The sequence below is a fragment of the Panicum hallii genome, chromosome 2 (assembly GCF_002211085.1).
Source record: "Panicum hallii strain FIL2 chromosome 2, PHallii_v3.1, whole genome shotgun sequence".
In the NCBI taxonomy this organism is placed as follows: domain Eukaryota; kingdom Viridiplantae; phylum Streptophyta; class Magnoliopsida; order Poales; family Poaceae; genus Panicum; species Panicum hallii.
This window is the reverse complement of record NC_038043.1, coordinates 53,750,057-53,777,076: the sequence shown is the minus strand read 5'-3', so window position 1 is coordinate 53,777,076 and position 27,020 is coordinate 53,750,057. Positions and strand designations below refer to the sequence as shown.

The 27,020-nt window shown below is 49.0% G+C and overlaps 4 protein-coding genes, 1 non-coding gene and 1 pseudogene across 5 annotated transcripts; 4 read left to right on the top strand and 2 right to left on the bottom strand.

Moving 5' to 3' along the window:
* The first annotated feature begins 453 nt into the window (after positions 1 to 453).
* Positions 454 to 5,252, top strand: LOC112883208 (probable protein S-acyltransferase 22). Its single transcript, XM_025948475.1, has 9 exons — positions 454 to 823; positions 914 to 1,027; positions 1,948 to 2,334; positions 2,417 to 2,485; positions 2,568 to 2,639; positions 2,885 to 3,013; positions 3,136 to 3,216; positions 3,681 to 3,863; positions 4,175 to 5,252. Exons 1-9 carry the CDS (start codon positions 782 to 784, stop codon positions 4,952 to 4,954), a joined length of 1,857 nt encoding a protein of 618 aa, XP_025804260.1. The 5' UTR covers positions 454 to 781; the 3' UTR covers positions 4,955 to 5,252.
* A 1,157-nt stretch (positions 5,253 to 6,409) lies between these two features.
* LOC112883209 lies at positions 6,410 to 8,102 on the bottom strand. The gene has a single exon (XM_025948476.1). The coding sequence runs from the start codon at positions 7,834 to 7,836 to the stop codon at positions 6,841 to 6,843; it is 996 nt and encodes a 331-aa protein (XP_025804261.1). The 5' UTR covers positions 7,837 to 8,102; the 3' UTR covers positions 6,410 to 6,840.
* A 963-nt stretch (positions 8,103 to 9,065) lies between these two features.
* LOC112879938 (transmembrane protein 230-like) lies at positions 9,066 to 11,630 on the bottom strand. Its single transcript, XM_025944377.1, has 3 exons — positions 11,434 to 11,630; positions 10,197 to 10,451; positions 9,066 to 9,752 (listed from the first exon to the last, which is right to left on the bottom strand). The coding sequence occupies exons 2-3, from the start codon at positions 10,441 to 10,443 to the stop codon at positions 9,673 to 9,675; spliced, it is 327 nt and encodes a 108-aa protein (XP_025800162.1). The 5' UTR covers positions 10,444 to 10,451; positions 11,434 to 11,630; the 3' UTR covers positions 9,066 to 9,672.
* A 3,459-nt stretch (positions 11,631 to 15,089) lies between these two features.
* On the top strand, positions 15,090 to 15,228 carry LOC112883682. The gene has a single exon (XR_003226935.1). It is a non-coding gene; the product is annotated as a small nucleolar RNA Z247 (small nucleolar RNA).
* An 8,229-nt stretch (positions 15,229 to 23,457) lies between these two features.
* LOC112879932 (ervatamin-B-like) lies at positions 23,458 to 24,904 on the top strand. Its single transcript, XM_025944372.1, has 2 exons — positions 23,458 to 23,977; positions 24,046 to 24,904. The coding sequence occupies exons 1-2, from the start codon at positions 23,503 to 23,505 to the stop codon at positions 24,636 to 24,638; spliced, it is 1,068 nt and encodes a 355-aa protein (XP_025800157.1). The 5' UTR covers positions 23,458 to 23,502; the 3' UTR covers positions 24,639 to 24,904.
* Positions 24,905 to 26,034: 1,130 nt separating this feature from the next.
* On the top strand, positions 26,035 to 26,964 carry LOC112881306 (annotated as a pseudogene).
* The last annotated feature ends 56 nt before the right edge of the window (positions 26,965 to 27,020 follow it).

The window sequence follows — 27,020 nt, the reverse complement described above, 5'->3', positions numbered from 1 at the left end:
CATGACGCTTTAAGTGGGTAATTTGTTTCACTTTTTTCACAATAAGACCTTAAAAGTGAACATGAGCCATAGTAGTAGCTAAATACCCATGGCCACAAATCAGTGAAAAATTACTGTACTCGTCTAAACAAGAGAAAAAATTACCATGCTCTGCAAACTCTGCTGGAAACGTCCCTGGCATGAAAAGTTCAAAGCTACTACAAAAGTAAAAGGAAAAGAAGAGTCTCAAGGTCCATCCGAGGACCATGGATGACAAGGGGTTAAACAAACCGGCTGTCACTGGGCCCCACACTGACAGCCAGACAGCCAGGCGGCCCTGCTGCTACTGCCACAGTCATCAGTCACAGTGGAGACCGGACTCTGGCGAGGGAGGTTCACGTGAGCGCCCAAAGCGAAGCAGCCACGGCCACGCCAGCCAAACCAAACCACCTCCCCTCCCTTCCCCTCTCGCTCGCCGCTCTCCCGTAAATCTGCGCAGCGCAGTGCGGCATTTAATGCTCTCCAACCTTTGGTCTCCCTCCCAAACGCTCCCCCATTCCCCCCTCTCGCCCACCGGCCACCGGGCGCCAGCCCACAGATGCGGTCGCGACCACCGCGGCAAGAGCGAATCCATGGCGAGAGCGAGCAGAAGCCGCGGGCTCGGTGCTTGAGCGCTTGATCCTGGGAAGTTCCGGTAGTGATCGCGTCCCTTGGCGCGAGGAGGAGAGCAGGAAGGCAAAAGGAGGGTTCTTTGTTCTTTCTCGTGTTTCTTCTGCCGATTCTGCTTTTCTTGGGAGTGGCAATGAGGCGGCACGGGTGGCAGCTCCCGTACCATCCTCTCCAGGTTCGTTCTCGCTGAAATTTCGCGCATTTTTCTTGCTGGCCGGGGTTCCTTTGCCGCCTGTGATTACTGAAGATTCCATTTCTCTTGCAGGTGGTGGCCGTGTCCGTGTTCTTGGCGCTGGCGTTCGCGTTCTACGTGTTCTTCGCCCCCTTCGTTGGGAGGAAGGTGTTCCAGTACGTGGTCATGGGGCTCTACACTCCGCTGGTGAGAGCTCGTGCTTGGCTCTTCTTTGATGTCACGCCGAGTCGAGTGAGCGCCTTGTGTTTTGCTTGTCTGGTGCCTTTGGATCCCCATCTGGGTGCTGCCATATGGGCCCGGTAGTGGTTGCTGGAACTAGAGAACGTGCCGAATTAAGTATCCTAATCATGGAATGTGTTATTTGGCAGTCTTGCGTATCTGGTACGATTTCTGTACTTTGTTGCTTGTTTAAAGGTGGTACAAGTTAAATCGTTTGGCTAGTCTGGGCAATTCTGGTGCCATCGTGTGGCGTCCTAACTCTGGAAGTTATTGTCTGGTTCGCTCAATTCATCGGCTTTGCTTTGGCCTTCGCGGTTGGTGAAATTTTGCATCTGTCACAAACTTAAGGACAGTTTGCTTATATGTTGCTCATGTGACACCATCGGGGAAATGTAGTTTCAGAGCAAGCAGGAGCTGTACATGTCAGGCTCTTGGAGCCTCTTCATTTCTGTCCACTTCAGCTCTACTGTCTTCTTGGGTTGTTCGCCAGCCACAGTACGTGTTTGGTAGGACTTTGTGGACTGGAGAGTGACATGGCATAATTAGCCTTATTACACTAACATTGGCTGTTTTGTTAATATTCCTATGGTGTTTTTTTGGTGCTGTTGTGTTTCTGTAATGATGCAAACTCGTGAAACACAGTTTTGTGAAATGGGTTCCATTGTCTTGACCCCTTATTCTAGGTTACCCATGATTATCATGAATTCATAGTACTTAACTTGTTTGCAAGCTTTATTTGCTTTTAACAAAATTGTTGTGCTCTGTTGTGGAAATAAAAATATTGCTATATAGAAAAACCTGCTATGAAAATTTTCTTAGTAGTGTTATGGTTCATGTGTCTATTTACGTAACATCTCTGTGACCTTGTGTGTAATTTGGCTTCTCAGGTTTTATGTGTCTTCTTTCTATACATCTGGTGTGCTGCAGCGAACCCAGCAGACCCAGGGGTCTTCAAATCAAAGAAGTATATGAGCTTGTATGGAAGTGGAAAACACAAATATCTGAAGGAATCCAGAAAAGGTGTTTCAGATACTCGGTTGCAACTAGAGGGAACTGGAGGAAAGCAAGAACATGAGGTCGCAGTGTCTAGTGAGAAGTCAATGACTCAACAAAAGGAAAAGAATCCATCTTGCTGCAGTTCTACTTTCTCCGCATTTCTCCTTATATTCTACCCTCTCTCTTCTGTTTTCTCCTGCTGCCAATCACATGAATGTCCCTCTGAGCAGCAAGCCAGTGAGGAAGGGATGTTTTTCTGCAGCCTATGTGAAGTCCAGGTACATTTCTTGTAATTGGTGTTGATCTTCTTCTTCTTCTTTTGCATAGAAAAATATTAATAGTCTGCTATTTTCTCTGTAGGTGTTGAAGTATAGTAAGCACTGCAGAGTTTGTGACAAATGCGTAGATGGTTTTGATCATCACTGCCGGGTAACATACTCCTTAAAAATTGTATTCGTATTTCCATCACTTAGCATATAATAACTTCCCTGTTTTCCTCAAATCTCAACAGTGGCTCAACAATTGTATTGGAAAAAGAAACTATAGGAGGTTTTTTGTTCTAATGTCTACTGCCCTTGTCTTGGTAAGCTCATGTTCTCCTATGGTCCTACCATGCTCTGATAGATCGTAGTAATATAGCTGCTTGCATAATACTTTACCTTAGTGTCACTCTTGTTAAGCATGTTGCCAGCATCAAGTGCATTCTAGAAACAGTCACTCTTATGCGTTGAATTTGGTCATCATAATTTCATAGAGCATTTTAGTCCTGGTCCTTTTCATCCTAGTTGACCATTGACAGGTCTGCATGATTTGTGCAATTTGGGCCAGCTTATCCTACAATCAGCAATTGGAGTACTGGTGCTAGTGCTATGCTTCGTCGAGCGGAAGGAATTCTCTGTTCAAATTGTCTCAAAGCTAGGGAGCAGCTTCTCCTTGGTGCCCTTTGTGATTGTGGTGGTATGAACTGTCATCCTACTTCTTTCAGATACTGAATAGTTCAAAGGTTATTAAATTAGCCAGCTCTTTTCACCAATCTTTCTTGAAATATTGGTCAAAGCATTGTTCTTTTTTTGACACAGGCATCATGTAGCATCCTAGCCATGGTTGCTTCACTCCCGATTGCCCAACTTCTTTTTTTCCACATTCTTCTTATCAAGAAGGTAAGTTCTGATACATTTCCCTTTTGTCTAATTCTATTTTAGCTTTGAATAATAATATCCTTGTGAATGATATGAGTATCTTTGTGTTGACTAGAATCTGGTTGTCAAAGTTATGCCTTAGTGATGATCAGCTTGTATTCAGCTTCCTTGCACAACTTACCATTTTTTTGGATAATGTAAACTTGGGTACAATGCTTTGTATGCACTATGGATACTGACATCAGACATTTACTCATTGAACAAAATTTTTATACTGCCAATAGGATTTAATATCATCATGGAGTTTCTTAAAGTACCACTTTGGAGTTTTTTTTAAAAAAAATAATTAAAACAATAAACTGCAAAATGGAAATGGATACTGACTTTTCTCTGAGTAAGCACTACACACAGGAACCATGGATAGTTTGTTAACATGATGTTGTAGCCTTTCTTGGGTCGAACTGATTTGATTCCAACCAATACAGGGAATCAGTACATATGACTACATCATTGCCCTGAGAGAGCAAGACCAAGAAGATGTTAGTGGGCAGCAGAGTCCACAGATGTCTCGTGTAAGCTCCTACACTGGACTCAGCAGTGCTAGTTCCTTTGGCCCACTTCGTCGTGGTTCGTGGTGCACTCCTCCAAGGCTGTTTCTTGAAGATCAGGTGTGACCCTTACACCCTTTAAGCTTCATGAATCATTTAAATAGATAGCATAGCTTCCATACTGAATCAATATCTGTAATGTGTATAACACATTGTGGATTGACATTCTGGGTAGTAAAGCATGTGAATTGTAAGTGACTTCTCTAACAGTCATGCTAATTCTAACTGCTAATAACTAATGTCTTGCAGTTCTAACTCATAGCAATTGCACACTTAGGCATGATTAAAAAAAAGAGACTTGTCATTTTTCCCACTTGGCATTTGTCTGTTGGTGTTCACAACTGACATGAAGTTTCTGAACGTCATTTCAGTATGATGTTATTCCGTCAGAGGCTGGCTCTTCGCATAATTCTGCTACCAAGAGAAAAGGAGATGAAGTAAGGAGGAAGAAGGGCTCAGGGGCTGTGAAAATAAGTCCATGGGCATTGGCTCGTCTTAACGCGGAAGAAGTTTCCAGAGTTGCTGCAGAGGCACGGAAGAAGTCCAAAGTTTTAGTGCCTATCAGAAAAGACGACTATTCACGAGGCCATGAAACAGATAGTAGCTATGGAGGTATGAGCAGTGGCAGGATTGATCTAGGCCCTGATAGCAAGAGGAGAACGAACAGAAGAGGAAGACAGCCCAGTGATCTCTCTCTCAAACCTGTTGCAAAGATATCTACAGATGCTATTGATAGTACAGGCAGCGAAATGCCCCCTGAAGCACTGTCCAGTTTAGCACCACTGCAACTCGAGGCACGGAGCGCCTTCCATCCTAGTAGAGCTGCATCTTCCGCAAACGTAGGCGGATCATCTCCAGATAGCAGTTTGGATTCGCCTGATCTGCACCTGTACCGAGTCTCAGCTGTCTCCTCATCTGGTGCTGAAGACCTGCAACTGACAGCCCTCACTGCCCCAGGATGCACTCCACAGCAAGGGATCGAGTTGTCGAGATCGACCAGCGACGGGTATGAAGCATCAGGGGGTGAAGACAGTGACCGCATTCCGTCAAGGATAGTGCACCGCTCGTCGAACTGGGCAAGCATCATCCTCAACTCCGATCAGAGTGCGTCCTCATCAGGCATTCTCGTGCCAAAGAACAGATTGTCCTGACTGACTTCAGACCAACTCCATGTTCAGCTTCATTCATATCATTCAGATGAATGAAGATTGTAAATGATCGGCCGACAACCAGAGATTCCAGTATCTGACCTCGTTTGACGTTGATATCAAAACTTGGCTCAGCAATGGTTGGATACTGTAAAATTGTTAATTTTTTGGTAGTTTCTGAGTTGCTAGATAGGCAGTTTCTGAATTTCATCAATTGGGAGCTCAGGCGCTTGTACTTTTGCTGTCAGATGACAATGAACCGATTTATTTAGAGGTCGATACCTTGGATCTCTTGGATCAAGGCCTGATTGGTTGGTGATTGTTCTTGAGGTTGACTTATCGGCTCCGACCATGTGCTGTGATGAAAACAATGACATGTATATGCTGCAATGGGTAGCAGGCATTCAGATTGTTAAATTCTCTTTGGCTAGAAATAGCCTGTGCAAATGCAGTAACCTGGAACACACTCAGAAGCCCATTGTTAAGTATCCAATGGGCAAACCGCAAAGGCCGTCCTAAATACTTTGATTAAGCCATACGTACACAACCAAGTCAAACACGTACCAAACACTAGATCCGAGAATTACATCGACGTCACGTGATGAAGTTGAGAAGTTCAATCATCTATGTTTTGGTTATGCAGAAATCTAAACATGTTGCATGGAACTTGCAAAAAGGCACCTAAACATGTTACCACTTACCAGTGTGGTGATTGGTCAGATTCCTTGCCCAATTTCCTAAGGAAACTGAAAGGTATACCATGGCAATTAATTATATGACATTTTTTTTTGCCTCAGTTCATTGAGATAGCACGATCGAAATTCCAAGCGTTTCCTAAATGTTGCAACCAAATGAAGCAAAATGTTAGGCGTTATTGTCGGTGCCAAGCATCAACTGACGGTGAGGGACACGACTGAATCTTGCTTCAGTCAGTTGGCTGTGAACACTTGATATTCTATAGTAAAATACTTGAATAGTTCATTGAACATTACAAGTTCGATCTTGGGGATAACACATAGCCAATAATCAATGGAAGTCAATGGGCTATTTTCATGATCTGAGGAAGAAAAAAGAATTCATCTGTCTTATTGAAAGCCTGGATTATCAGTAGTGCTCAGAGAAGCTCCAAGAAAACCAAAGATGCTTCAGATGCAAAATTCTAAGCCAGAACTGAGAGTCTTCACCAGCACACACTACGCAAAGAATAAAAGAATACATGACAAAATTTCTCCTCTGTAATAGCTCTATTTTTGAAAGTAAGAAAACAAAAATAAAATCTGAAAGTAGATGTATCAGGCTTCTGCAATAAAAGATAATTCAACTCAGCACAACTCTGTCTGGGTTGGGAGTAATTTTGTAACAGACAACAGGTATCTTCAAGAACACAAACTTAGAGTATCAGAATATGAAAATTGGGCTGAAATGATACGTCAAGAATCAATTGTACAATCGGTTGTATTTTCCTCAGTAACAGAAGACATTTCATTCAGTATAACCAAAATGTTGTAAGGCGACAAAAATTCCACAATAATGAAATTGATATATTAGTTACATCATTTTGAAAGAATGCTACACACATTGCCAGCTCTTGAATCGCTGCCAAAACTTGGTCTGATCAAGAACACATCCTATGGAAGATGTCCCTCTAGCCTTCTCTTGCACACCCAGCATTACCTGACCATGGAAGAATCCAAATGGAAGCAAAAATGTTCCTTTCACCATGGACGTCAACCAATCAAGCCAAGCATACACATGAAGTGTATACCCATGGCACGACAACCGCCAATACCACTGGTCAATCTGCGTGGATCTTGGCCATGCCCATCTCACTTATTTCCCTATGACAGTATGAACAGATACACATGTGAGAAACAAACCAATCTTCTTTATCACCTGACAGCATCTGAATTGTCAGCCCTCATCATCTCAAGCTCCTCAACAGAGGCACCCTCCTTATCCAAGAGATCCAAGCTCGATGACCGGCAAGTGAAGTAGAACACCGCGCTCATCATCGAATCGATCAGCATCACGAAAGAGTACATAAGGACAAGCAATGGCCCCTCCCAGAGACGCGATGACCCATCACCGTAGCTCAGGGTCTTCACTCTGTGCTCAAACAGCCCCTCGACGAAGGCCAGGCCAATGGTGGATCCAAGAAAGATGAGCAGCCCGACGTGGGTCTGCCCACGCATCAGCTGCACTGACCGGCGCAGCGCGTTGACCCCAGCCACTTCCTCGAGAACGGCGATGACGCCGCCGAGGTTGCAGATAATGATGGTGTGGGCGTACACCACGGAGTAGGCGAGAACGGTGAAGAGGCCCGCGCAGACGACAATGTCAGGCGGGTAGAGCATGGCCTTGAGCGTGGAGCAGGCGGTGACGAGGAGTGCGAAGAAGGCGACGAGGCCGGCGGCGACAGCGGCGCACCCGAGCGCGTAGGTGGCGGCGAGGCGCGGCCACGCGCGGCGCGCGAGGAGGGTGATGTCCCCGGCAGCGAGCGGCTTCCCGGCGTACACGGCGGCCACGGAGTATGCCACGGCGGCGCGGGCGCCGAGAAGGAGCGTGAGTAGCGCCGGGAACGAGACGACGGCAGACACAAGCGTGGCGGCGAGGTGGTGCGCCAGCTGCCTGACGAAATGCGTGAGCGGGAGCCCTGACGCTGCAGCCGCGACGAGGAGCCTCCGGGCCAGCGGCAGCACGACGGTCCCGTCCAGCGCCGCCGCCGACAGGAGGAGGCACCCGGAAGCCGGGCAGAGCAGCAGGAACAGGATGGACGTGAACGCGTGCGGGTCCCCGCGCAGCACGCGCACCGTCTCCCGCAGGATCTCCAGCGCGTTCATCGGCGGCAGCCGCACCCCTCCTCCCGCGCCCCGCGTCGGCGCCATTCCTCCCGACTCCTACCCCCGCCGCCTCTTCTGTGCCCTCCTTAGATTCGCAGCCTCCTCTCAGCGCGCTGCGCACCCAAAGTGACCCCGCCGACGCCGCCTCCTCGCCGGTCAGATCCGGGCCAATATCCCGGCGGCACAACGTGCGCGCCCAATGCGGTGCTCTGCGACGGGAATTGGGGCGCGGGAGGTGGGATCTTGGGGGATGATAACGGCGTGGGAGGAGGAGGAGGAGAAGTTTCTTTGGAGCAGAGATCGAGGGGGGCTTTTGTGAAAGGAGACGACGATGAGAGTGTGGGGGGTGGGGGAGGTTGACACACCGACAGTTCATCGGTGAGGATGACAGGTGGGTCTATCTAGGGGAGGTATTTGCGTCCAGGTGAGTGTGACATGCGGGGCCCAGGGAAAAGAAGTACAGTGAAGCTTCCTCGCACGGATTTCTATGGGTTTTTGGGTCATGTGTTCAGCAGTACATCTTGTCAACGGTGGTACTGCAACGATGAGCCTTTGTTCTTGTTTAGTTTTTTCAACGATCTGAATTCTGAGGAGTGCGAATTAATTTCGTATCTTCATTTTGTTTGACAAAAGGAGCATGAAACTAGAAAAAATAAATTTGCGTGCCATTGGTTGTTTGAAAAAAGAGCCATTTGGAGCACGTGAATTTGATCCTACCTTTTGTCTTTGTTCGCTAGTACACTGTGCGTTTTCTACCTTGGTACATCGGCAATCATTTCCCAAATTGCGCTGCTCCTGTAAATTCTCCTGTATTTTTAAAAAAATGCAAATTCGAAACAAGCTTCTATATAACATTGTACAAATGTAAAATCTATCTGTACAACTTGCACGTGTGTGATTCTTGTGATGAAGAAAAAATTACTTTGTATTTTTCTTGAATCACATTATACCTTACGGATTTTTTTAAAAGGAAGTGTCCTGAATGATAGGATGTAGTTGCAACCGTAGTAATAACAACCTCAAAAGGAGCAAGTAATAAAAGCTTCCACAGATGCGGCTTCCTAACCTGAGTAACCAGTAGCCAGGCACGAGGACAAAAACACAGTGATAATTCCAGCCTCTATAAGCAAATTTATTAGGTAGTTCCTTTGCTCTTCAATTCGTTCTGTTCTGCTCATCATCAACGTAGGACCCAAATGGAAAAGACAGCGAACACGGCTTCATGACGAAGCAAAGCCCACGCTCTAGGACATGAAAATGGTCCACCGAGATACTTATTTTCCTTGCTCAAGTCTATATAATATATAATTGCCATGTAGTACAAATGCAGTGACATCTACTCTCCCTAGGATATATGCCTTTCTTGATCTAGCCTCTTCATTGCACACTCTTACAGATACACATATATGTCCTGATACATTGCGTGCAAACGAAGAAAACCATAGTTCATTGGAGGCCACCGGCATGTACCAAGTGTATAACAATCTTCATCGAAAAGTACATAAAAGACTTCCCAGCCTTATGATCAGTTTGTGGCAGCTACAGTACACAGATACTGAATCAGTATGACTAAGAAACTCTGAACAATCCATAACAAATCCGAAGTGGAAACCTCTAATCCAGAAACAAGAAAAAAAAACTAACAAAGAGGGAACCCAAAACTGGCTATCTACCTATGTTGCCAGCATTGTGAGCAGCATTATTGCAATGTTGCCAAGTTAATCCATGCACGAACACAGCAGGGTTTCAGAGGATATGTTGACTATATATATCATGCACAGGCGTTCATTTTATAGCTCCATTTCTGGCTCATTTAATTGTCTACGTGCTTGGCCTTCCTGCGTGACGACCACACTTGAGGTCTTGTGGAGACATAAATGGCTAATAATCTGGGATGGATGCAAAGGTGTACCCTGGTGCTCCTCTCCAGGAATAGTAAGCAACTCGAGTCTCATAATAGCCTGAAAACAGATTAACAGCAGCAGGGTGAAAATCACACAACCATTAAAAAATGGAAGATTATTTCAAAGTTTTGTGGGCTGCGACAACTGAGCACAGGTTCCACTAGCACATCTAAATAAATTGAGGTACCAAACATTGAGAACAGGAAAATTTTGTTTCAAAGGAATGGGAGCATTATTTCCCTATGAATGTCATTGGAGGAAAAATTCAATCCAAAAATGTCAAATATCAGTACTAGTCAGAATTAACAAATGGAGTAATTGTTAAGTCACGTCGCAGTTATATTACATAATTGTTAACTTAGAAGGCATAGCTCAAATGCTTAACCACCAGTAACAAATATACAGATACTTCCAGAAAACCATGTCTGCCTCATCTGCAGCAGAGAAGGCACAATATGGAAAGAAAATACAGAATAACTGAAGTTGCTTGTGGTGACATACCGGGAAGGAAAGCAAGCACACCCAGGAATAAGAGACCATATGCCTGAGAATCATCACCCTCCATGTGACTTGTGAATATAAAATATGACAGGGAGAGGAGTGAAATTCCTATGAGAAGGAGAAAAAATGCTAGGGCAATTGACTTCCATGGAATTTTTCGATGCGGTTTTGGAGTATATGTGAACCGTAGGTTATCTCTGTCCTCTGTAGGAAGAGACGAATACTGAACATGGCGTCTGGTTGGCATTACAGGATCTGCATCAGAAATGCATTAATAAACTTAACAGTAGTAGCTATAATAGAATCACAAAGATATGTTGGATCACACAATGGGGAAAATATAATAGAGGTAGAAACTTTAGAGTCCTTTTAGTATCTATGGAAGACAACATCAACATCTTAAAGAAGATCTCAACATTATGAATTTAAGAACTGAGTACAGAGTTAAACTTGGATGTATGAATGTATCAGTGATATCTAGTTAGTCTTACTACATATGCTGTCATTCTAAATGAAGATTTAAAATCTCAACGATTTTTAAGAATGAATAGAAAAAAAATTCATAGGCTGGCAACTTAATTTCCTAGAAAAATGAGAACCCACGGGGAATGATGGCTTTGGTTGAAAGAAACTAGACGGGAATTGAATGCAACCTCAACCACGAAACAAAATGAGTATAAACAGCGATAGTGTCACTGGGCCTCAGTTCTCTAGTATTTCCAGTGCAGAAAATCATATGAATGTTGACATTACATGCCTTCAAGAAGGGCATGTGTACTACTGCAAGTAGCTCCGAATTATCACTCAGTTAGCAATTGGCTACAATCATATATGATGCAGTTGTCCTAATTTCTTTGCAATTACCACTGCAACACAAAATAGAAGATTAAAACATGATGGAAATGCCACCCACTCAACTAGCGTTCGTGCTAACCCTGACAAGAAATTCTGGGGCAGTTCTTACATACTCGCATCCACATTTTTGCATTACAGCTGCAGCACTCTTGATTACTAAGAATGCGCACACCCAAGCCCTAATATTTTCAGATTCTCAAACAATCCTGCCCCCCCCCCCCCCCCTCCCCCCAGGTTCTTGGTACGTGATTCCGCCGGCTGTGCGTCGAACGAACAAAGCACAGACGCGGTGGACGCGGATTGCAGATCGGACGATACGTCAAACACCATCGTGCGGGTGCTGGATGGTGGGGGGTCGGGAGTGGTGGGCGGTTATTTTTACCTGGAGTACGGCGGGCGGGGAGTCGGCGAGGGGAGGGGTTGCCGAGGGCTCGGTGCCGGCGCTGGACGCCGCGTAGGAGGCGGAGGTCGTCGGCGAGAGGAGACAAAATCACGGTGCCGAAAATGGCGTCCGGCCGGCGACCGCGTCCCGGCAGTGCAGGGAGGAGGCCAGAAGCGGAAAAAAATGCAGCATTCCCTTGTTGCCGCACGAATCGTTAAGCAGGATGGACGGCTGCAGCTGGTTCTCACCAATTCTGTTTTGTATCTTAATCCGAGACTCGAGAGTTTCTGATGCTCTCCACCTCACAACCCCAATGCAAATTGCATTACCAAACACGTCAAAATGTTGGGTTTTCGTACAGTCGATTCATCAGTTCACCGACCTTGTGGGTAGCAATAATCCCAACCTATGGCCGTCGAGTCCAGAGCTGCAATCAATCCATCCTCGTCTCATGATCATCAGTGAGGAGTCAGTCAGTCACCGGTGTCCGGCCGATAGCCATCAGCCGTCGCGCGCGTGGTCACCCGCACTGGCACCGTGGCACAAGGCGGTAGCCATGGTGGATGTGAAGCAGTGTCGCTGGCCTCGCTGCTTGGTGAGCTACCTAGTAGTAGCAGTGTGGGCGGGTTTATGTAGTGTCGCCAAGGTACGGACGGTGATGGTTGTAGATCGTCAGCTAGCAGATGTAACAGTGATTTTCTTGTTCTGCACTTTGATCTATGATCATGGGCGCTGTACGGCTGTACTGATGCTGATGATGAATAGAGTGTACACTGTACAATAATAATGAGCAAGAGAAGAAAAAGCATGTTGAGAGAGTAATAGCACCCTTGCTTATACTTGGTACCGAGCAAGGAAATAGGCTGCTTGTGTAACTATTTGTCAATCACCAAGTACTCAGCTGAAGTAGGACCAAGTCAGTACACAGTTCAAGATTTATTTCTTTTGTTTGAGTTTATTATATCCTTTTTCCTACTAAACATATAGTGTAGATATAGACGCTAATGTAAACTGGACACTCATCCATACGAATGCATGCTTGCATATCCTGCTCCTTTCATTGTTCTTCTTCATCTTCATTCCGTGTGCATCTTTATTTAGTACATTTCGACGCTCGTACCTCGATCCATCTCTTGCAGTCCTCCTGGCTAATTGCACGAACAGTCAGCCTCCAAGTGCCTACAAATCTACAATAACCTGTCCTAGAGATTGTTTAAAAAAATGCCTATAAGCTCTCCTACAAGGAATCAAACCTAACCTGAGTTGGTTCTATTACAAGGGATCAAATCTAACCAAATGATTTACGTTCAGTACAGTCTGTTCCTTGTTTGTCCTTCTTTTGTCAGCAGATGTAAGAAATTTTCTTGTTCTGCGATAATGACGCTATATGCCTATATGGCTGTACTGATGAATAGTGTGTACCGAGAAAGGAAAAAAAAAACATGCTGAGAGAGTAATACTGTAATAGCATACTTGCCTACGAGGTACTTTGGCAAAGGTTCGCCACAAAAAAAATACGGGAGCGAAGGAAATAATATAAGCAGCTTGGGAAAACTTTTGTCAATCACGAAGTACTCAACTTAACCAGGACCAAGTTAGTACACAGTCAATTCAAGATTTATTTCTTTCATTTGACGTTGTGCGATTAGATTGAAAATACACTTTTACTAGGGCCGTGTGTCAAATTTGGTGCAGTGATTCTATTTTCTTCTTCTTCTTAATCTTTGATAGAATTGAAATTGTACAATAATGGTTCATCAAATGTAATTCATGCTAAAGTTCTAGATTGGATGATCTACTGACTACTGAGTCTCCTTTTTGATTCAAATGTGTTCATTGAATTGAATCCATAACAACTGATTCTTACCATCTTGTCTATAATAGAAATGACTGTTCCAATATGCTTGGTAAAACATACACTCATCTTTCCTTTGTCTCGCTTCTCTTTTGTTTTGGATGCACCCTGAAAATGAAGCAGCTCTGCACCGCACTTGACAAGCTAAGGAAACTTCCTGTACATGGTATGTTTTTTTAGTTTTTGATCTTGTATGGACAAATTTTTCAAGTGGCACCCTCAGTTGAGATATTACATACTCAGGTGGTTTTTCACTTAACACATTCAGCTGTTGACGTTCATTCAGAAGTAGTTCCAGGGATGTTCATATGACTGGCCCCTCTGCATTGAGAGGTCGCTTTATTTTATCACAAATGTTAATGGAGGTGCAGAGATCAGACTGAATGTATAACAAATTACCCGTGCAAATGTAGGTGGGGGAACACGCTTGCGAAGCGGATAGTGAGGCAAGGACGGTGACCTTCCCTGAAAGGACCAACCATTAAGATTAGCGATGGCATAGTCTCCTCGGCCCAAATAATTTTCGGTAGCTAAGGAGTTGTAGTGATAATTTCAGGTGCTTTTCGCCGTGTATCTTGCGAAATATCCCATCTGTTCGTCGGGGGATCTTGGAATTTGAAAACGATCTTGTGCTGATGAATTTTGACTCGGCTTCTCTTGAGTAGATTATCTTCGTTGGTACACATCAATTTCCCGAAATCGTGTTTGGATTTTGCCTGAATCAGATGCGAATCTCGAATTGGTTTCCCTCAGCTGACTGATACGCGTATGCACAAATATTGGGTCTTCTTGCTTCTTGTGATGCATCCAAATCGACATCATCGGACATTGGCGAGCGAGACCAGGTCGCCATGGCCGCCCGGCCTTGGGGACTAGTACTCACAATCTCACCGGTATCTGGCGCCGCTTTCTTTGCCACGACCGACGGCGCAGTCAGCCGGCAGTGCCCACATGTTCGGCATAGCCCCAATGGCCTCCGTCCTCGTTGCCAAATCTGCTGCTCGCATGATTTGTCCAGCAGAACTAACGGCACGAACGAGCAGCTCGGTAGGAACGGCAGCACGCAAACGATGGCCGCCATAGGTGCCGCCGCCGCGGCCTTATTAGATGAATCTGTAACATATGTATCTAGAAGGTTCTTGACTATAGATAGAATACAAATCTTCTGTAATTAGGAAACCTTGTAAGCCACGCCAGGGGCTCTTCCTGTCTATATATAACACGCAGGCGGCACGAGGTCAAGTGCACGCTTCAAGCCCTCTGATTCTCTTACATGGTAACCAGAGCCATAAAAAAAAAATTAGATCCATCTTCCACCATGTCAACCTCCTACGCCGCCGCCATTAATCCCTTGGTCGGCCAAGCTGTCTCCGAGAAGCTGACCAAGAACAACCATGCACTATGGAAGATGCAAGTGCTTGCCATCGTGAGGGGCGCACGCCTAGAAGGATTTCTCACAGGCGCCACAAAGACCCCTGCATCGTCTACCGTGAAGAAGACAACGGATGGCAAAGATGAGGAGGTGCAGAACCCACTCTACGTTGAATGGGTTGCTACGGATCAACAGGTCCTGGGATTCCTGCTCTCTTCTATCACTCCAAATATTTTGTCTCAGTTAACTGCTTGCAAAACTGCTGCTGAAGTATGGAGTGCTGTCGAGGCCATGTTCACCTCGATGTCACGAGCGCGCACCGTCAACACCAGGATCGCGCTCGCCACAATGAAGAAGGGCAATCTCTCCATGGCGGAATACGTTGCCAAGATGCGGTCTCTCGCTGATGAGATCGCGTCTGCTGGCAAGATCATCGATGACGACGAGCTGGTCTCCTACATTCTTGCCGGCCTTGATTACGACTACAATTCCATCGTCTCAGCCCTAGTCGCCAGGACTGAGCCGATCAGTGTGGGAGAGATGTTCTCCCAGCTGCTCTCGTTTGAGCAGCGCATGGATCTTCTCCAGCCTGATAGCCGCTCCTCGGCTAATTCCGCCAACCGGGGGCGCGGTGCATTGCGAGGCGCGCGAGGCAGAGGACGCTCGCGCGGGGGTGCTCCATCTCGCGGGCGTGGCCGAAGCAATGGGCAGCGCCAGCAGAATCAAGGCGCACAAAATAATCAGCAGCATGGGCCTGACAACAGACCTAGGTGTCAGGTTTGCAAGATAAAAGGACATACTGCTGATATATGTTGGTACAGATTTGACGAAGACTTTGTACCAGAAGAAAAATATGCAGGTGCAATGTCTACATCCTACGGAGTAGACACCAACTGGTACATGGATTCGGGCGCTACAGATAACATCACCAGCAACTTGGAGAAACTATGGATCCATGACAGGTACAAGGGCCACGATCAGATCCACACGGCAAGTGGGGCAGGTATGAAAATCAGTCATATTGGTCATTCTACTGTTACAACCCCTAGTCGTGATCTTCATCTCAATAATGTTTTATATGTCCCCAAGGCCAACAAAAATCTTGTTTCAGTTCATCGCCTCACATCTGATAATTCTATCTTTATAGAATTTCACCCTGATTCTTTCTTGATTAAGGATCAGGCAACGAAGAAAACTCTGCTTAGGGGACGCTGTGATCGTGGGCTCTATCCTCTCCCTGCTAGGCGCACAATAAAGCAAGCCTATGGATCTACAAAAATTTCTTTTGACAGATGGCATTCTCGTCTAGGTCATCCGGCTGCTCCGCTTGTGGAGAAAGTCATTAGCCAATTTAATCTTCCTGTTTTAGCAGATTCAAATAAACATTCGGTGTGTGATGCATGTCAAAAGGCCAAGAGCCGTCAGTTACCTTTTCCTCATTCCAGCACTATTTCCCAGCATCCTTTAGAAATTATTTATTCTGATGTGTGGGGCCCTGCGCCCAAATCAATTGGTGGACACAAATACTATGTGAGTTTCATTGATGATTATAGTAAGTTCACTTGGATTTACCTCCTTAAATTCAAATCTGAGGTTTTTACCAAATTTCGAGAATTTCAGTCTCTTGTTGAGCGCTTATTTAATCGTAAGATTATAACTATGCAGACCGACTGGGGGGTGAATATCAAAAACTGCATCCCTTTTTCGCCCAAGTAGGCATCACACACCATATCTCCTGCCCGCATACACATCAGCAGAACGGGGCAGCCGAACGCAAGCATCGCCATATTGTTGAGGTTGGTCTAGCTCTTCTTGCTCATGCCAACATGCCGCTAAAATTTTGGCCTGATGCTTTTCTTTCCGTCACACATTTGATAAATAGAACACCTAGTAAATTACTATCATATGACACGCCCCTCTTTCGACTGTTCAACCAACAGCCAGATTATTCCTCTCTTCGTGTCTTTGGATGCGCCTGTTGGCCCAATCTACGACCCTACAATACCCATAAACTCCAATTTCGCTCCAAGCAATGCACTTTCTTAGGATACAGTCTGTTTCATAAAGGATTTAAGTGCCTGGATCCTGATTCTGGAAGGGTTTATATTTCTCGCGATGTAACTTTTGATGAATCTCTATTTCCCTTTCAATTTCTTGGTCCTAATGCTGGTCGTCGGTTTCACGATGAAATTAACCTTCTACCAACCTATTTGTTAAATCCGACTAGTGGGGTTCGTAGCATAAGTGATCATGTGGCTGATTCTTCAATTAATCCTGCTAATAATGATTTCCCAGCGCATCAAGTCATGCAGGAATTGCCGTCATTGCAAACAGAGATGCCTAGTGCTTCTTCTGGCGGAGCTGACCCCCAAGGTGATTCACCTGCGCCTCCAACGCCTTCCGCAGGTGTTTCTGTCCAGGAGTCTGAGCCCGGCATATCGTCCCATGACACATCGCTTGGACCAACGGCCACCTCTCCGATGCATGCGGGTGATTCTGTGTCCGGTGCACCTGACACGAGGGCGCTCGATCAGGATCCTCCGGCGGCTGTACTCATGCCGGGATCTTCTACGGCACCTTCGGCTGGGGGCGAGCTATATCAAAGGCCGAAGACCCGTTTACAAAGTGGTATTCGGCAGGAGAAGCGCTACACCGATGGTACGGTTAGATATTCTTTCTTGACATCTACTGGTGAGCCACAAAACTTATCAGAAGCATTAGAGGATAATAATTGGAAACAGGCAATGGATGCTGAATATGATGCGTTAATGAAAAATAAAACATGGCATTTGGTTCCTCCCCGGAAAGGGCGTAATATTATTGACTGCAAGTGGGTATATAAAATCAAATGTAAACAAGATGGCAGCTTAGATAGATACAAGGCTCGGTTGGTTGCAAAAGGTTTTAAGCAACGATATGGTATTGATTATGAAGATACTTTCAGCCCTGTTGTTAAAGCTGCTACTATTCGAGTTGTTCTCTCTATTGCTGTGTCCAGGGGTTGGACTATTAGACAATTGGATGTTCACAATGCCTTCTTGCATGGGCTTCTTGAAGAAGATGTCTATATGAAGCAGCCTCCTGGGTACGAGGACAATTCCAGAAGAAACTATGTCTGCAAGTTAGATAAAGCTCTATATGGATTGAAGCAGGCGCCTAGAGCATGGTTCTCAAGGTTAAGTAAGAAACTTTATGCCCTTGGTTTTAAAGGATCCAAAGCCGATACTTCTTTATTCTATTACAGCAAGCGTGACATCATTATGTTCATGTTAATTTATGTTGATGACATAATTGTGGTTAGTTCGAAACAAGAGGCAGTGGCCGCATTACTTCAGGATCTCCATAATGATTTTCCATTAAAAGATTTAGGTGACTTACATTACTTCCTCGGTATCGAAGTTGCCAAAACTAAGCATGGAATTATTCTGACACAAGAAAAATATGTAAATGATCTGTTGAAGAGAGCAAATATGGCAGATTGCAAGCCAGTAAGCACACCTCTATCCACTAGTGAGAAACTCTCAATTTATGAAGGAGATCCGCTCGGTCCTATAGATGCATCAAGATACAGGAGTATTGTAGGAGCCTTGCAGTATCTTACACTGACAAGACCTGACATTGCTTTCTCAGTAAATAAGGTTTGTCAATTTCTTCAAGCACCAACAACAGTACATTGGGCGGCTGTTAAAAGAATACTGAGATATCTCAAGTCATGTGCAAAGCTTGGTCTAAAGATAAACAAGTCATTTTCTTTCTTGGTAAGTGCATATTCAGATGCTGATTGGGCAGGCTGTCCCGATGACAGAAGATCAACAGGTGGCTTTGCAGTATTTCTAGGAAATAATCTTGTATCATGGCATGCAAAGAAACAGGCTACAGTATCAAGGTCAAGTACTGAATCTGAGTACAAGGCATTGGCCAATGCAACTGCTAAGATTATTTGGATTCAGACTTTATTGAAAGAATTAAAGGTATCCAGTCCGCCTGTTGCACGGTTGTGGTGTGATAACATGGGGGCCAAATATCTTGCATCAAATCCTGTGTTCCATGCTAGAACTAAACACATTGAAGTTGATTTTCACTTTGTCAGAGAACGGGTAAACAGTAAATTACTTCAAATTGATTTTGTTCCTTCTGAAGATCAAGTGGCAGATGGTTTCACCAAAGCTTTAAGTGTACGAAAGTTGGAGAATTTCAAGTACCATCTCAACTTAGGAAAGTTGTGATTGAGGGGGAGTATTAGATGAATCTGTAACATATGTATCTAGAAGGTTCTTGACTATAGATAGAATACAAATCTTCTGTAATTAGGAAATCTTGTAAGCCACGCCAGGGGCTCTTCCTGTCTATATATAACACGCAGGCGGCACGAGGTCAAGTGCACGCTTCAAGCCCTCTGATTCTCTTACAGGCCTCACCGGCGCCACGTCCGGTCAGGTCTATGACGCTGCCATTGCCAAGAATCCTTGATCATTGACGGCGCAATCACCGCAGAAGGTCATTCGGCGCCACCTGTTCGCAATGGAACAAGCCGACGCCGGCTGCCTTGAGCGGCGGCGTGGCACCACGCTGCCGCCCGCTTGGTTTGTCTGGCCGAACGCCACGAAGCGCACGACACACGGCAGCGGCCTCCGCCGCGACCCCACCGGCACAAAGAAGCAAAAATGCTCTCCAGGAAGGTTGCATCGATGCAAGAGATGGCCAGGACGCGGCGGCGCACCGGCGAGACGTCGCGTGAGGCCTGGCGTTCGATGGCCAGGGTGGACGGTAAATGAAACACCGCCCACCCCTCGGGTGCCTTCTGACCGTTTGATTGAATCTGCGCGGGCGTGATAATCCCAATCGCAGCCCCCGCCTTGCCTCCGTGACTCCGTCTGAGGCGAGGAGAGAGCGCCCTCGCCACGGCAGGCTGCTACCTCCCGCGCACGCCAGCCGAGAGACGTCGCTGGGCGGCCATGGATTCCGACCCGTCGCCGAACTGCCCCGGGACAAGGCCACACCGCCGCCTCGCACATACAGGAGACGGTTCGACTTCGATTTGGTGCAGTCGGCGAGCGCCGCCGCGACGGGGACGAGGCCGAGCACGCACGACGGCGTCACCGGCAATTCCTACGAGATAGATCGGGCTTGATTTCCATGTCGTTCGTGGAGCTGCACCTCTACCTGAAAGTGTCTCCAAATCCAACTACCCCTCCCCTTCCTCATGAGCACCAACCGTCGCCCTGGGCGCCGAAGCCGGCGCGCCCCATTCTTTGCCGCCACGGCATCTGGCGCGATCACCGCCGCCGAACAATCGCGACTTCGGAATGGAACAAGCCCCCGCCTTCTATCGTGGAGGGCGCCACGCTGCTGCGTCCTGATGAGTCTCACTGGACGCCACGGTTCACGAATCATGGGCAGCTCAATGGCAACGCCAACAGACAAGGACGCGGACGCCGGCGGACGTTCCCGGCCGAGGGCATCCGCCCCAGCCTCGTCGGCGTCAAGGAGAAAAGGGGTACTCTCCGAACGCACGATTATGTTGAAGCGGTGCAGCGGGATGCGGCGGCGCTCCGGCGAGACGTGGGTGAACCGTGAAGCGCGAGCAGGGCAGGACGCTGGGGCGGACGGTGAATGGAATACCGACCGGGTGGACGGTAAATGACATACCGTCCACCCCTTGGGTTGTCCTGTGTTCGTTGGATCGGATCTCGATGACTGCGATTAACCCAATCCAAGCCCCGCCTCCGCTTCTACTGGAGGGCGCCCCTCTCCCCTACCTCGCCTATGCCGCTGCCCCGCGCGCCAGCGGCGACGGGATGGCTGGACGCGCTCACGGCCTCCGACGAGCTGCAAACTTCTTCAATGACGATGAAGCCACGGCGCCACTTGCCGGCGAGACGCACGTACGAGACCCTCCGGCTCCCGCAGCCGTCAATGCAAGTGTCCCTGCCCTCCCCAACACGCCTGTCAGTTCCAGACTTCCAGCTGCTCGTAGCAGCACGGCGCGGCGGCCATCCGGTGGAGCCGGCGAGTAGTCACCGGAGCCCGTGCTGTGTCAGCAGCCTTGCTGACGTTCTAAAGACTGAAGGCAGAGGTGAATCTACAGCTGATCAAGATGGAACAACCAAGGCGGCCCATCGACCGACTCGGCCCAAGAAGCCCAATCTTCGTTATACGGGCGGCCAGTGGGTGAACTAGGGCGAGGCCCAAGGCCCGTTCAGGTGGCGTGCGTGAGTTGTGTTCGCTTGATGTATAATGGGGAGAGCAGAGGAGGGGAGGGGGAGCTTGGCTTGTATCTGAACATTGGCGTTGTCCGGGTTGCCGGCGGCGAGGTTGGCGGTGTTGGTGGCGTGAATTGGAGGCGTTGGCGGCGGTGAAACTGAATACAAACCTATCCACAAATCTTCCTCGCATTGCGTAGCTTACATGCTGGTGCCTGGTGCTGAGCACGACGACGGCCCAATCACAGCCCCCTCTTTGGCGATCCCGACGCTAGAGAACGGCTGTCGTTCAGGAACCCGTTGTACTGCAACTTGGTGTAGTCCGGGAACTGCTGTTCGGTGGTGCCCCCTTGAACTGCTTCGCGAGCTGCTCGGCAAGGCACGCCGCGTTCTTGTTCTCGGTCAGTGCCGGAACCTTGAGGGAGGACCCGTAGCTGTTGATACCCTTGAGAAGCTCAGCATCGTTGCCTGAAAACAGGAAGTTTCAGTATCAATTAAGAAAACGATGCAGAATTTGCCAATTTGATGTTTTTCTTAATGAAACTACGGCAACCCTGGGGTTGCCTGCACTTCATTAAATTTCGAGACGCATAATTACAAAGATTACATAAAGCTTGAAGCAGCAGGGAGAAGAAAAAAGAGTGAAAACAATTTTTAGGCTCCTGCAGCAGCCTTCAAACCCAACTCATTTGGCAAGCTCGACAGAAAACAAGTGCAAAGTTTTCACTTGGATCCTCACCCAAAACAAAATCCTCACGGCAGATAACTTGGCGTGGCGCGGCTGGCCCCATCAAAATTCATGTGCGCCCTATAATGGCCCTTTGGAAACTGGACAGCACCTTTGTTTGCTCTGCCCTTTCGCCAAGGCGGTTTGGATTCAGGTTGCCACTTGGAAGAACTTCACGATCGTCCAGAGCAATCCACCAGATGACCATGCTGGCATCGCTGAGTGGTGGGAGACGACAGCTTCGAGGGTGCCGACCGATCGGAGGCGGGACTTCAACGGAATGGTCATCTATATCATGTGGAATTTGTGGAGAGAGCGAAACCGCCGTATCTTTGACAAGATCCCCTCGACAGCATGGCAGGTAGCCAAGAGGACTAAAGAGTGCTTAGAACAGTTCAAACGGGCCGCTCCTTAAGTCCGGTTTGAGTCCTTGAGTTACTTTGCGACCGCGTTTGTGTTTTGCGCCTAGGACTCTTGTCTGGGCTGCTCGGCAGGGGTGAGTGGCCCCTTTCCTCCTTTTGTTTTTGTACTTTTAACTCGCTTTTTCCCTCTTAATTGAAAGGGCAGAGCTCCTGCCCAGTTCGTTAAAAAAGGAAAAAAGAGTGAAACAACTAGACCTATGTTACATCGGGAAAAAATTACTCCAACTAGCTTTGCCCTATCAGAAGGAGAGGAGCATCAAAGAGATTGCACATATGGCTCCATCAACTTCTTGCCGGGCAATTATTTTGTGCATGAGTTCAGGAGATCTTGACTTATCGTTGATCTTCGAACATTGCTTGTTCCGACCTGCACATTCTACTCATATCATTTTAAAATTCCCATACTTAACACTAAAAACATTTTTTGTAACCAATATCTATGAATGGAGGAAGTACCATAGAGCAAGGTAAAGATGGATTTGGAGAGGAATATTGGAATGCAAAGAAAATAATTAAGCTTCACCTCTCACTCCCTAGGATGTTACCCGTATAAGACTCCAAATAGTCGGTGTGAATCACCCTCGCTAATCGGGAGACCAGGTGCCATCCGCATCCTGATGACAGGCACTCACCCGATCGATGATCCATCTCTCTCTCTCTCTCTCTCTCTCTCTCTCTCTCTCTCTCTCTCTCGCACTCACTGGTTTCTACACCGGATGTAACCTAACACTATGCAATGCAAGTGACTGGCACAAATTTGAGGCGCGTAGGCACCAAGACTTGTTTCGGCGAAAGCAATTCCACCGGGAGCGCGCTCTGGGCACACCCTGTACCGGCAGCCCACTCACTGAGAGCCTCCAGCACGGCCGCGAGCTCCTACTGGTGCGGCGATCAATTCACCGAATGCCGTCGCCGGTTGCCGGGGAGCAGGCGGATCCAGCGTTTCCGTGCGCGCTAGGCAGCATGGTGCCGGTGCGTGGCTGTCGCGCGTCATTAGCGTACAGTTCCGAAGGAATCTGGCGTTGCGTTGCGCGTGCTCGCCGACGCCGACCGGCACCCGCGGCGCACCGAGCCGAGCAGGTGATCGATCGATCAGGTCGCCCACACGGCGATGCCGAACGGAATGAGGATGCAGCAAAGCAAGATGTTCTGGCACGGGCGCATGGAGTAAGCCATTCATCATTTGCGCTGGCACCAAGTCGTCTATCGGTGCTGCAACAAAACTAAAGCAGTTGCACTTGCACGGCATCTAGTGCTGCTGCGATTTCCCGGCCACTACTCGAGCTCGCACCGCACTGATCCTGCTCACTGTACCTATTGATCCCGACCTCCGATTTTTTTTCCCTTCCCTCCGCTACAGAGATGCGCATCGGGGCTCGCGAGTGATCGCCACACGGCTATATAAACCCATCAATGGCTGCTCGATCAGTACAAGGTCAAGCCACAGGCAGCACGGCAGAGTCAGTAGCTGTTGAGCTGTGGCATCGATCATGGCTGCCTCACGTTGCCAAGCTCTGGCCCTCCTGTGCGCCTGCTGCCTTCTGCTCGCCGGCGCGGCCTCCGGCGGCCGCGTCGACGTCGAAGACATGCTCATGATGGACCGGTTCCGCGCGTGGCAGGCCGCGTACAACCGCTCCTACGTGAGCGCCGCGGAGCGACTGCGCCGGTTCGAGGTGTACCGCCGGAACATGGAGCTCATCGAGGCCACGAACCGGCTGGGGCTCTCGTACCAGCTCGGCGAGACCCCGTTCACCGACCTCACCAGCGAGGAGTTCCTGGCCACGCACACCATGCCGCGCGGGCTGCCCCGCCACGACACCGCCGTGCGGCAGCTCATCACCACGCGCGCCGGCCCGGTCAGCGAGGGCCGCTACTGGAACTACACGGGCGTCGTCGACGTCCCCGACAGCGTGGACTGGAGGACCAAGGGCGTCTTGACGCCCGTCAAGGACCAAAAACACTGTGGTAAGGGATAACATTTTGCTAATGTATGGTCGGTCGGTCTCCTCGATCTCGTCGTCCTCCACTTGCAGGCAGTTGCTGGGCGTTCGCGACGGTGGCGACGATCGAAGGCCTGCACAAGATAAAGACGGGCAAGCTTGTCTCCCTCTCGGAGCAGGAGCTCGTGGACTGCGCCTCCCCGCCCAACCACGGCTGCGACGGCGGCAACCCCGCGCTCGGCTTGGCATGGGTGGCCGACAACGGCGGCCTCACCACGGAGTCCGACTACCCGTACGGGGGCCGGCAGGGCGGCTGCAAGCTCGACAAGATGCGCAACCACGTGGCCAAGATCAGCGACGTGGGGTTGGTGGATCCCGACGACGAGGCGGCGCTGGAGGCCGCCGTGGCGCGGCAACCGGTCGCCGTGGTCATCAACGCGGAACCCAACATCCAGCACTACACGGGCGGGGTGTTCCACGGCCCCTGCGACCCCGAGAAGATCGACCACGCCGTCACGGTGGTCGGGTACGGCGCCGAGCCCGGCGGCGGGCGCAAGTACTGGATCGTCAGGAACTCGTGGGGTGGCAAGTGGGGCGAGAAGGGGTACTTCCGCCTGGAGAGGCGCGTCAAGGATAAGCGAGGCATGTGCGGCGTGGCCACGTTCCCGAGCTTCCCGGTGATGTGACGACTGAGCTCCGTCGCGCCGGCGGGCCGGGCTTACTTGCCCGGTCGTACGAACGATTACTACTAGTACCGCCCCCCTTCCTGCACGTGGCCATGCAAGGCTATGAGCCTATATATGAGGTGAAAGGGTCAGCTTGGAGATCGAACAGGCTGAAATAAACTCGACGCGGCCGGCCGGGTCAGTGTCAGCGTCGTCGTCGTCGTGTTTCCCAGTGTTATGAAATTATGCGTCCTTGTTAAAGAGTATGATCATAACCACGTCCTCTACTCCGCCTCACGTTTTAGATCGAAAGATCACTCCTACAGTCCTACTACTAAACTTTAATCAGTACAAAACGCTGAAGTTTTCGGTCGCCATCGTATGTGTCGCCTGTGGCGTCTGAGTAATTGTGACAGCTAGTTAGGAGGGAACGCGTGGCTGTGCTTCGGGAGGTGACGTAGAGAAGAGACGATCGAGTTGGGCAAGTTTGGGATCGAGCGGAGGAGAAAGCAGATCCTATGATCTTATTTGGAACATTTATCACATAGCCATCTCTTGGTTGGGTCCGATGACCGTCGTAAGATACACAATTTGGTTTGTTCTAAACACTAAAAGTCAAATTGTTCCTAGTTCGATCAAATAAATAAATTATCATATAAATATATTTTCTATCTAATATCGTAAAAATAATTCTCAACCTTAAATTGTTTAACTTAGAACCAACTAATAAAACTCCTTACATTTCGAAACGAATGGAGTATATAATAGGGAGCGAGTACTTTTCTTGTTAATGTCGTTTGAGTAAAATTAACCCCGGGAGAACTGGGATTTTTATTTAGCATTATCTCATACGTCTCCCTCGTCTAGCTAGTGCACCTGCACCACCAACCCCCTGCGTGATAGGCCTACACGCCTCACTATGCAGTTCGACAGCTATTCTCACAGCTTAACAGCACAACTAAAACAGGGCCATGAACTTCGTATGCCTAACAACACACGGTCAAGATCATATCCAACGGGGGTGGTATATACATGTCGAGCTAGGAGATGCAAAAACTTCCATCATCTGGAAGGACACGTGTACTGGGCTACTGGCACCATGCCATTCTCCAGAAGATGCTGCGGACATTTCTAGCTCCTCCACCGGCCGGAGCAGCGCACCGCCGCTTGCCAAGACGGCGTCCAGCAGATCAATGTGCCATAATCCTGATATCTGATTCCATTACTTCTTCAGACGATCGAGGGCAAGGATGATGGATGCGTGTCGTGACCGATCACCTCGCCTCGCCACGGCCATGCATCTATTTAAGCCCACAGCCATGGCTGCTCGATCACTCTGGGCAACAAGAGAGCAGCAGCTGCCTGCACAGGCAGAGGTAGCAGCTGAAGCTATCTCTCTCTCATCGCATCGACGGCCATGGCTGCCGCGTCACGTTCTCTACCCCTCGCCGCCCTCCTGTGCGCCAGCCTCCTGTTGGCCGGCGCCGCGGCGTCCGGCGACGTGCTGCTCATGGTGGGCCGCTTCCACGCGTGGCGCGCCGTGCACAACCGGACCTACGCCACCGCCGAGGAGCGGCAGGGCCGGTTCGAGGTGTACCGCCGGAACGTGGAGTACATCGAGGCCACGAACCGGCGCGGGGAGCTCTCGTACGAGCTCGGCGAGAACCAGTAGTTCACCGACCTCACGAGCGAGGAGTTCCTGGCCGCGCACAACATGCCGCCCGGGCAGGTGCTCGCGGCCAGCGAGGCCGTGGCGCGGCAGCTCATCAACTCCACACGCGCTGGCGCTGGCCTGGTCGCCGAGGGCGGCGGCGGCAATGGCAGCTACTGATGCGTGTCTAGATGACCTCGTGACGATGGCATGTCCTTGCAGGCTCTTGCTGGGCGTTCGCGGCGGTGGCGTCGATCGAGAGCCTGTACAAGCTCCGGACCGGCCGCCTCGTCTCGCTGTCGGAGCACGAGCTGGTGGACTGCGACCACACCCCGCCCGACAGCGGCTGCGCCGGCGGCTCTCCCGCGTCGGCCATGTGGTGGGTCGACCTCAACGGCGGCCTGACCACCGCGTGGGAGTACCCCTATGAGAGCAAGCAGGGGCAGTGCAGGCGCGGCAGGATCAGCGTCGCCGCCGCCATCGCGCGACCGCGCTGGAGCGCTCCGTGGCGTGGCAGCTGGTCGTGGTGACCATCAACGCCGTCACCTTCCAGCACTACCAAGGACGGGGTGCTCTCGGCCTCTCGGGCCCCTCGATGCCGGGACCAACCACGCCGTCACGGTGGTCGGGTACGGTGCCCACGCCGGCAGCCGCAGGTACCGGATCGTAATATATACCAATGCCATGAAATCTTAAGAAGGCTAAGTTCTACTGGGTGTAAATTACACCGTGTAATCAAAACGAGATTGTTG

Excerpts from the sequence above, each read along its gene's own strand:
- LOC112879932 (XM_025944372.1), top strand. The coding sequence starts at position 23,503 with ATGGCTGCCTCACGTTGCCAAGCTCTGGCCCTCCTGTGCGCCTGCTGC. Across the intron at positions 23,978-24,045 it reads CAAGGACCAAAAACACTGTG|GCAGTTGCTGGGCGTTCGCG; the intron begins GTAAGGGATAAC and ends CTCCACTTGCAG.
- LOC112883209 (XM_025948476.1), bottom strand. The coding sequence starts at position 7,836 with ATGGCGCCGACGCGGGGCGCGGGAGGAGGGGTGCGGCTGCCGCCGATG.
- LOC112879938 (XM_025944377.1), bottom strand. The coding sequence starts at position 10,443 with ATGCCAACCAGACGCCATGTTCAGTATTCGTCTCTTCCTACAGAGGAC. Across the intron at positions 9,753-10,196 it reads TGTGCTTGCTTTCCTTCCCG|GCTATTATGAGACTCGAGTT; the intron begins GTATGTCACCAC and ends ATCTGTTTTCAG.
- LOC112883208 (XM_025948475.1), top strand. The coding sequence starts at position 782 with ATGAGGCGGCACGGGTGGCAGCTCCCGTACCATCCTCTCCAG. Across the intron at positions 824-913 it reads TCCCGTACCATCCTCTCCAG|GTGGTGGCCGTGTCCGTGTT; the intron begins GTTCGTTCTCGC and ends TTTCTCTTGCAG. Across the intron at positions 2,335-2,416 it reads GCAGCCTATGTGAAGTCCAG|GTGTTGAAGTATAGTAAGCA; the intron begins GTACATTTCTTG and ends TTTTCTCTGTAG.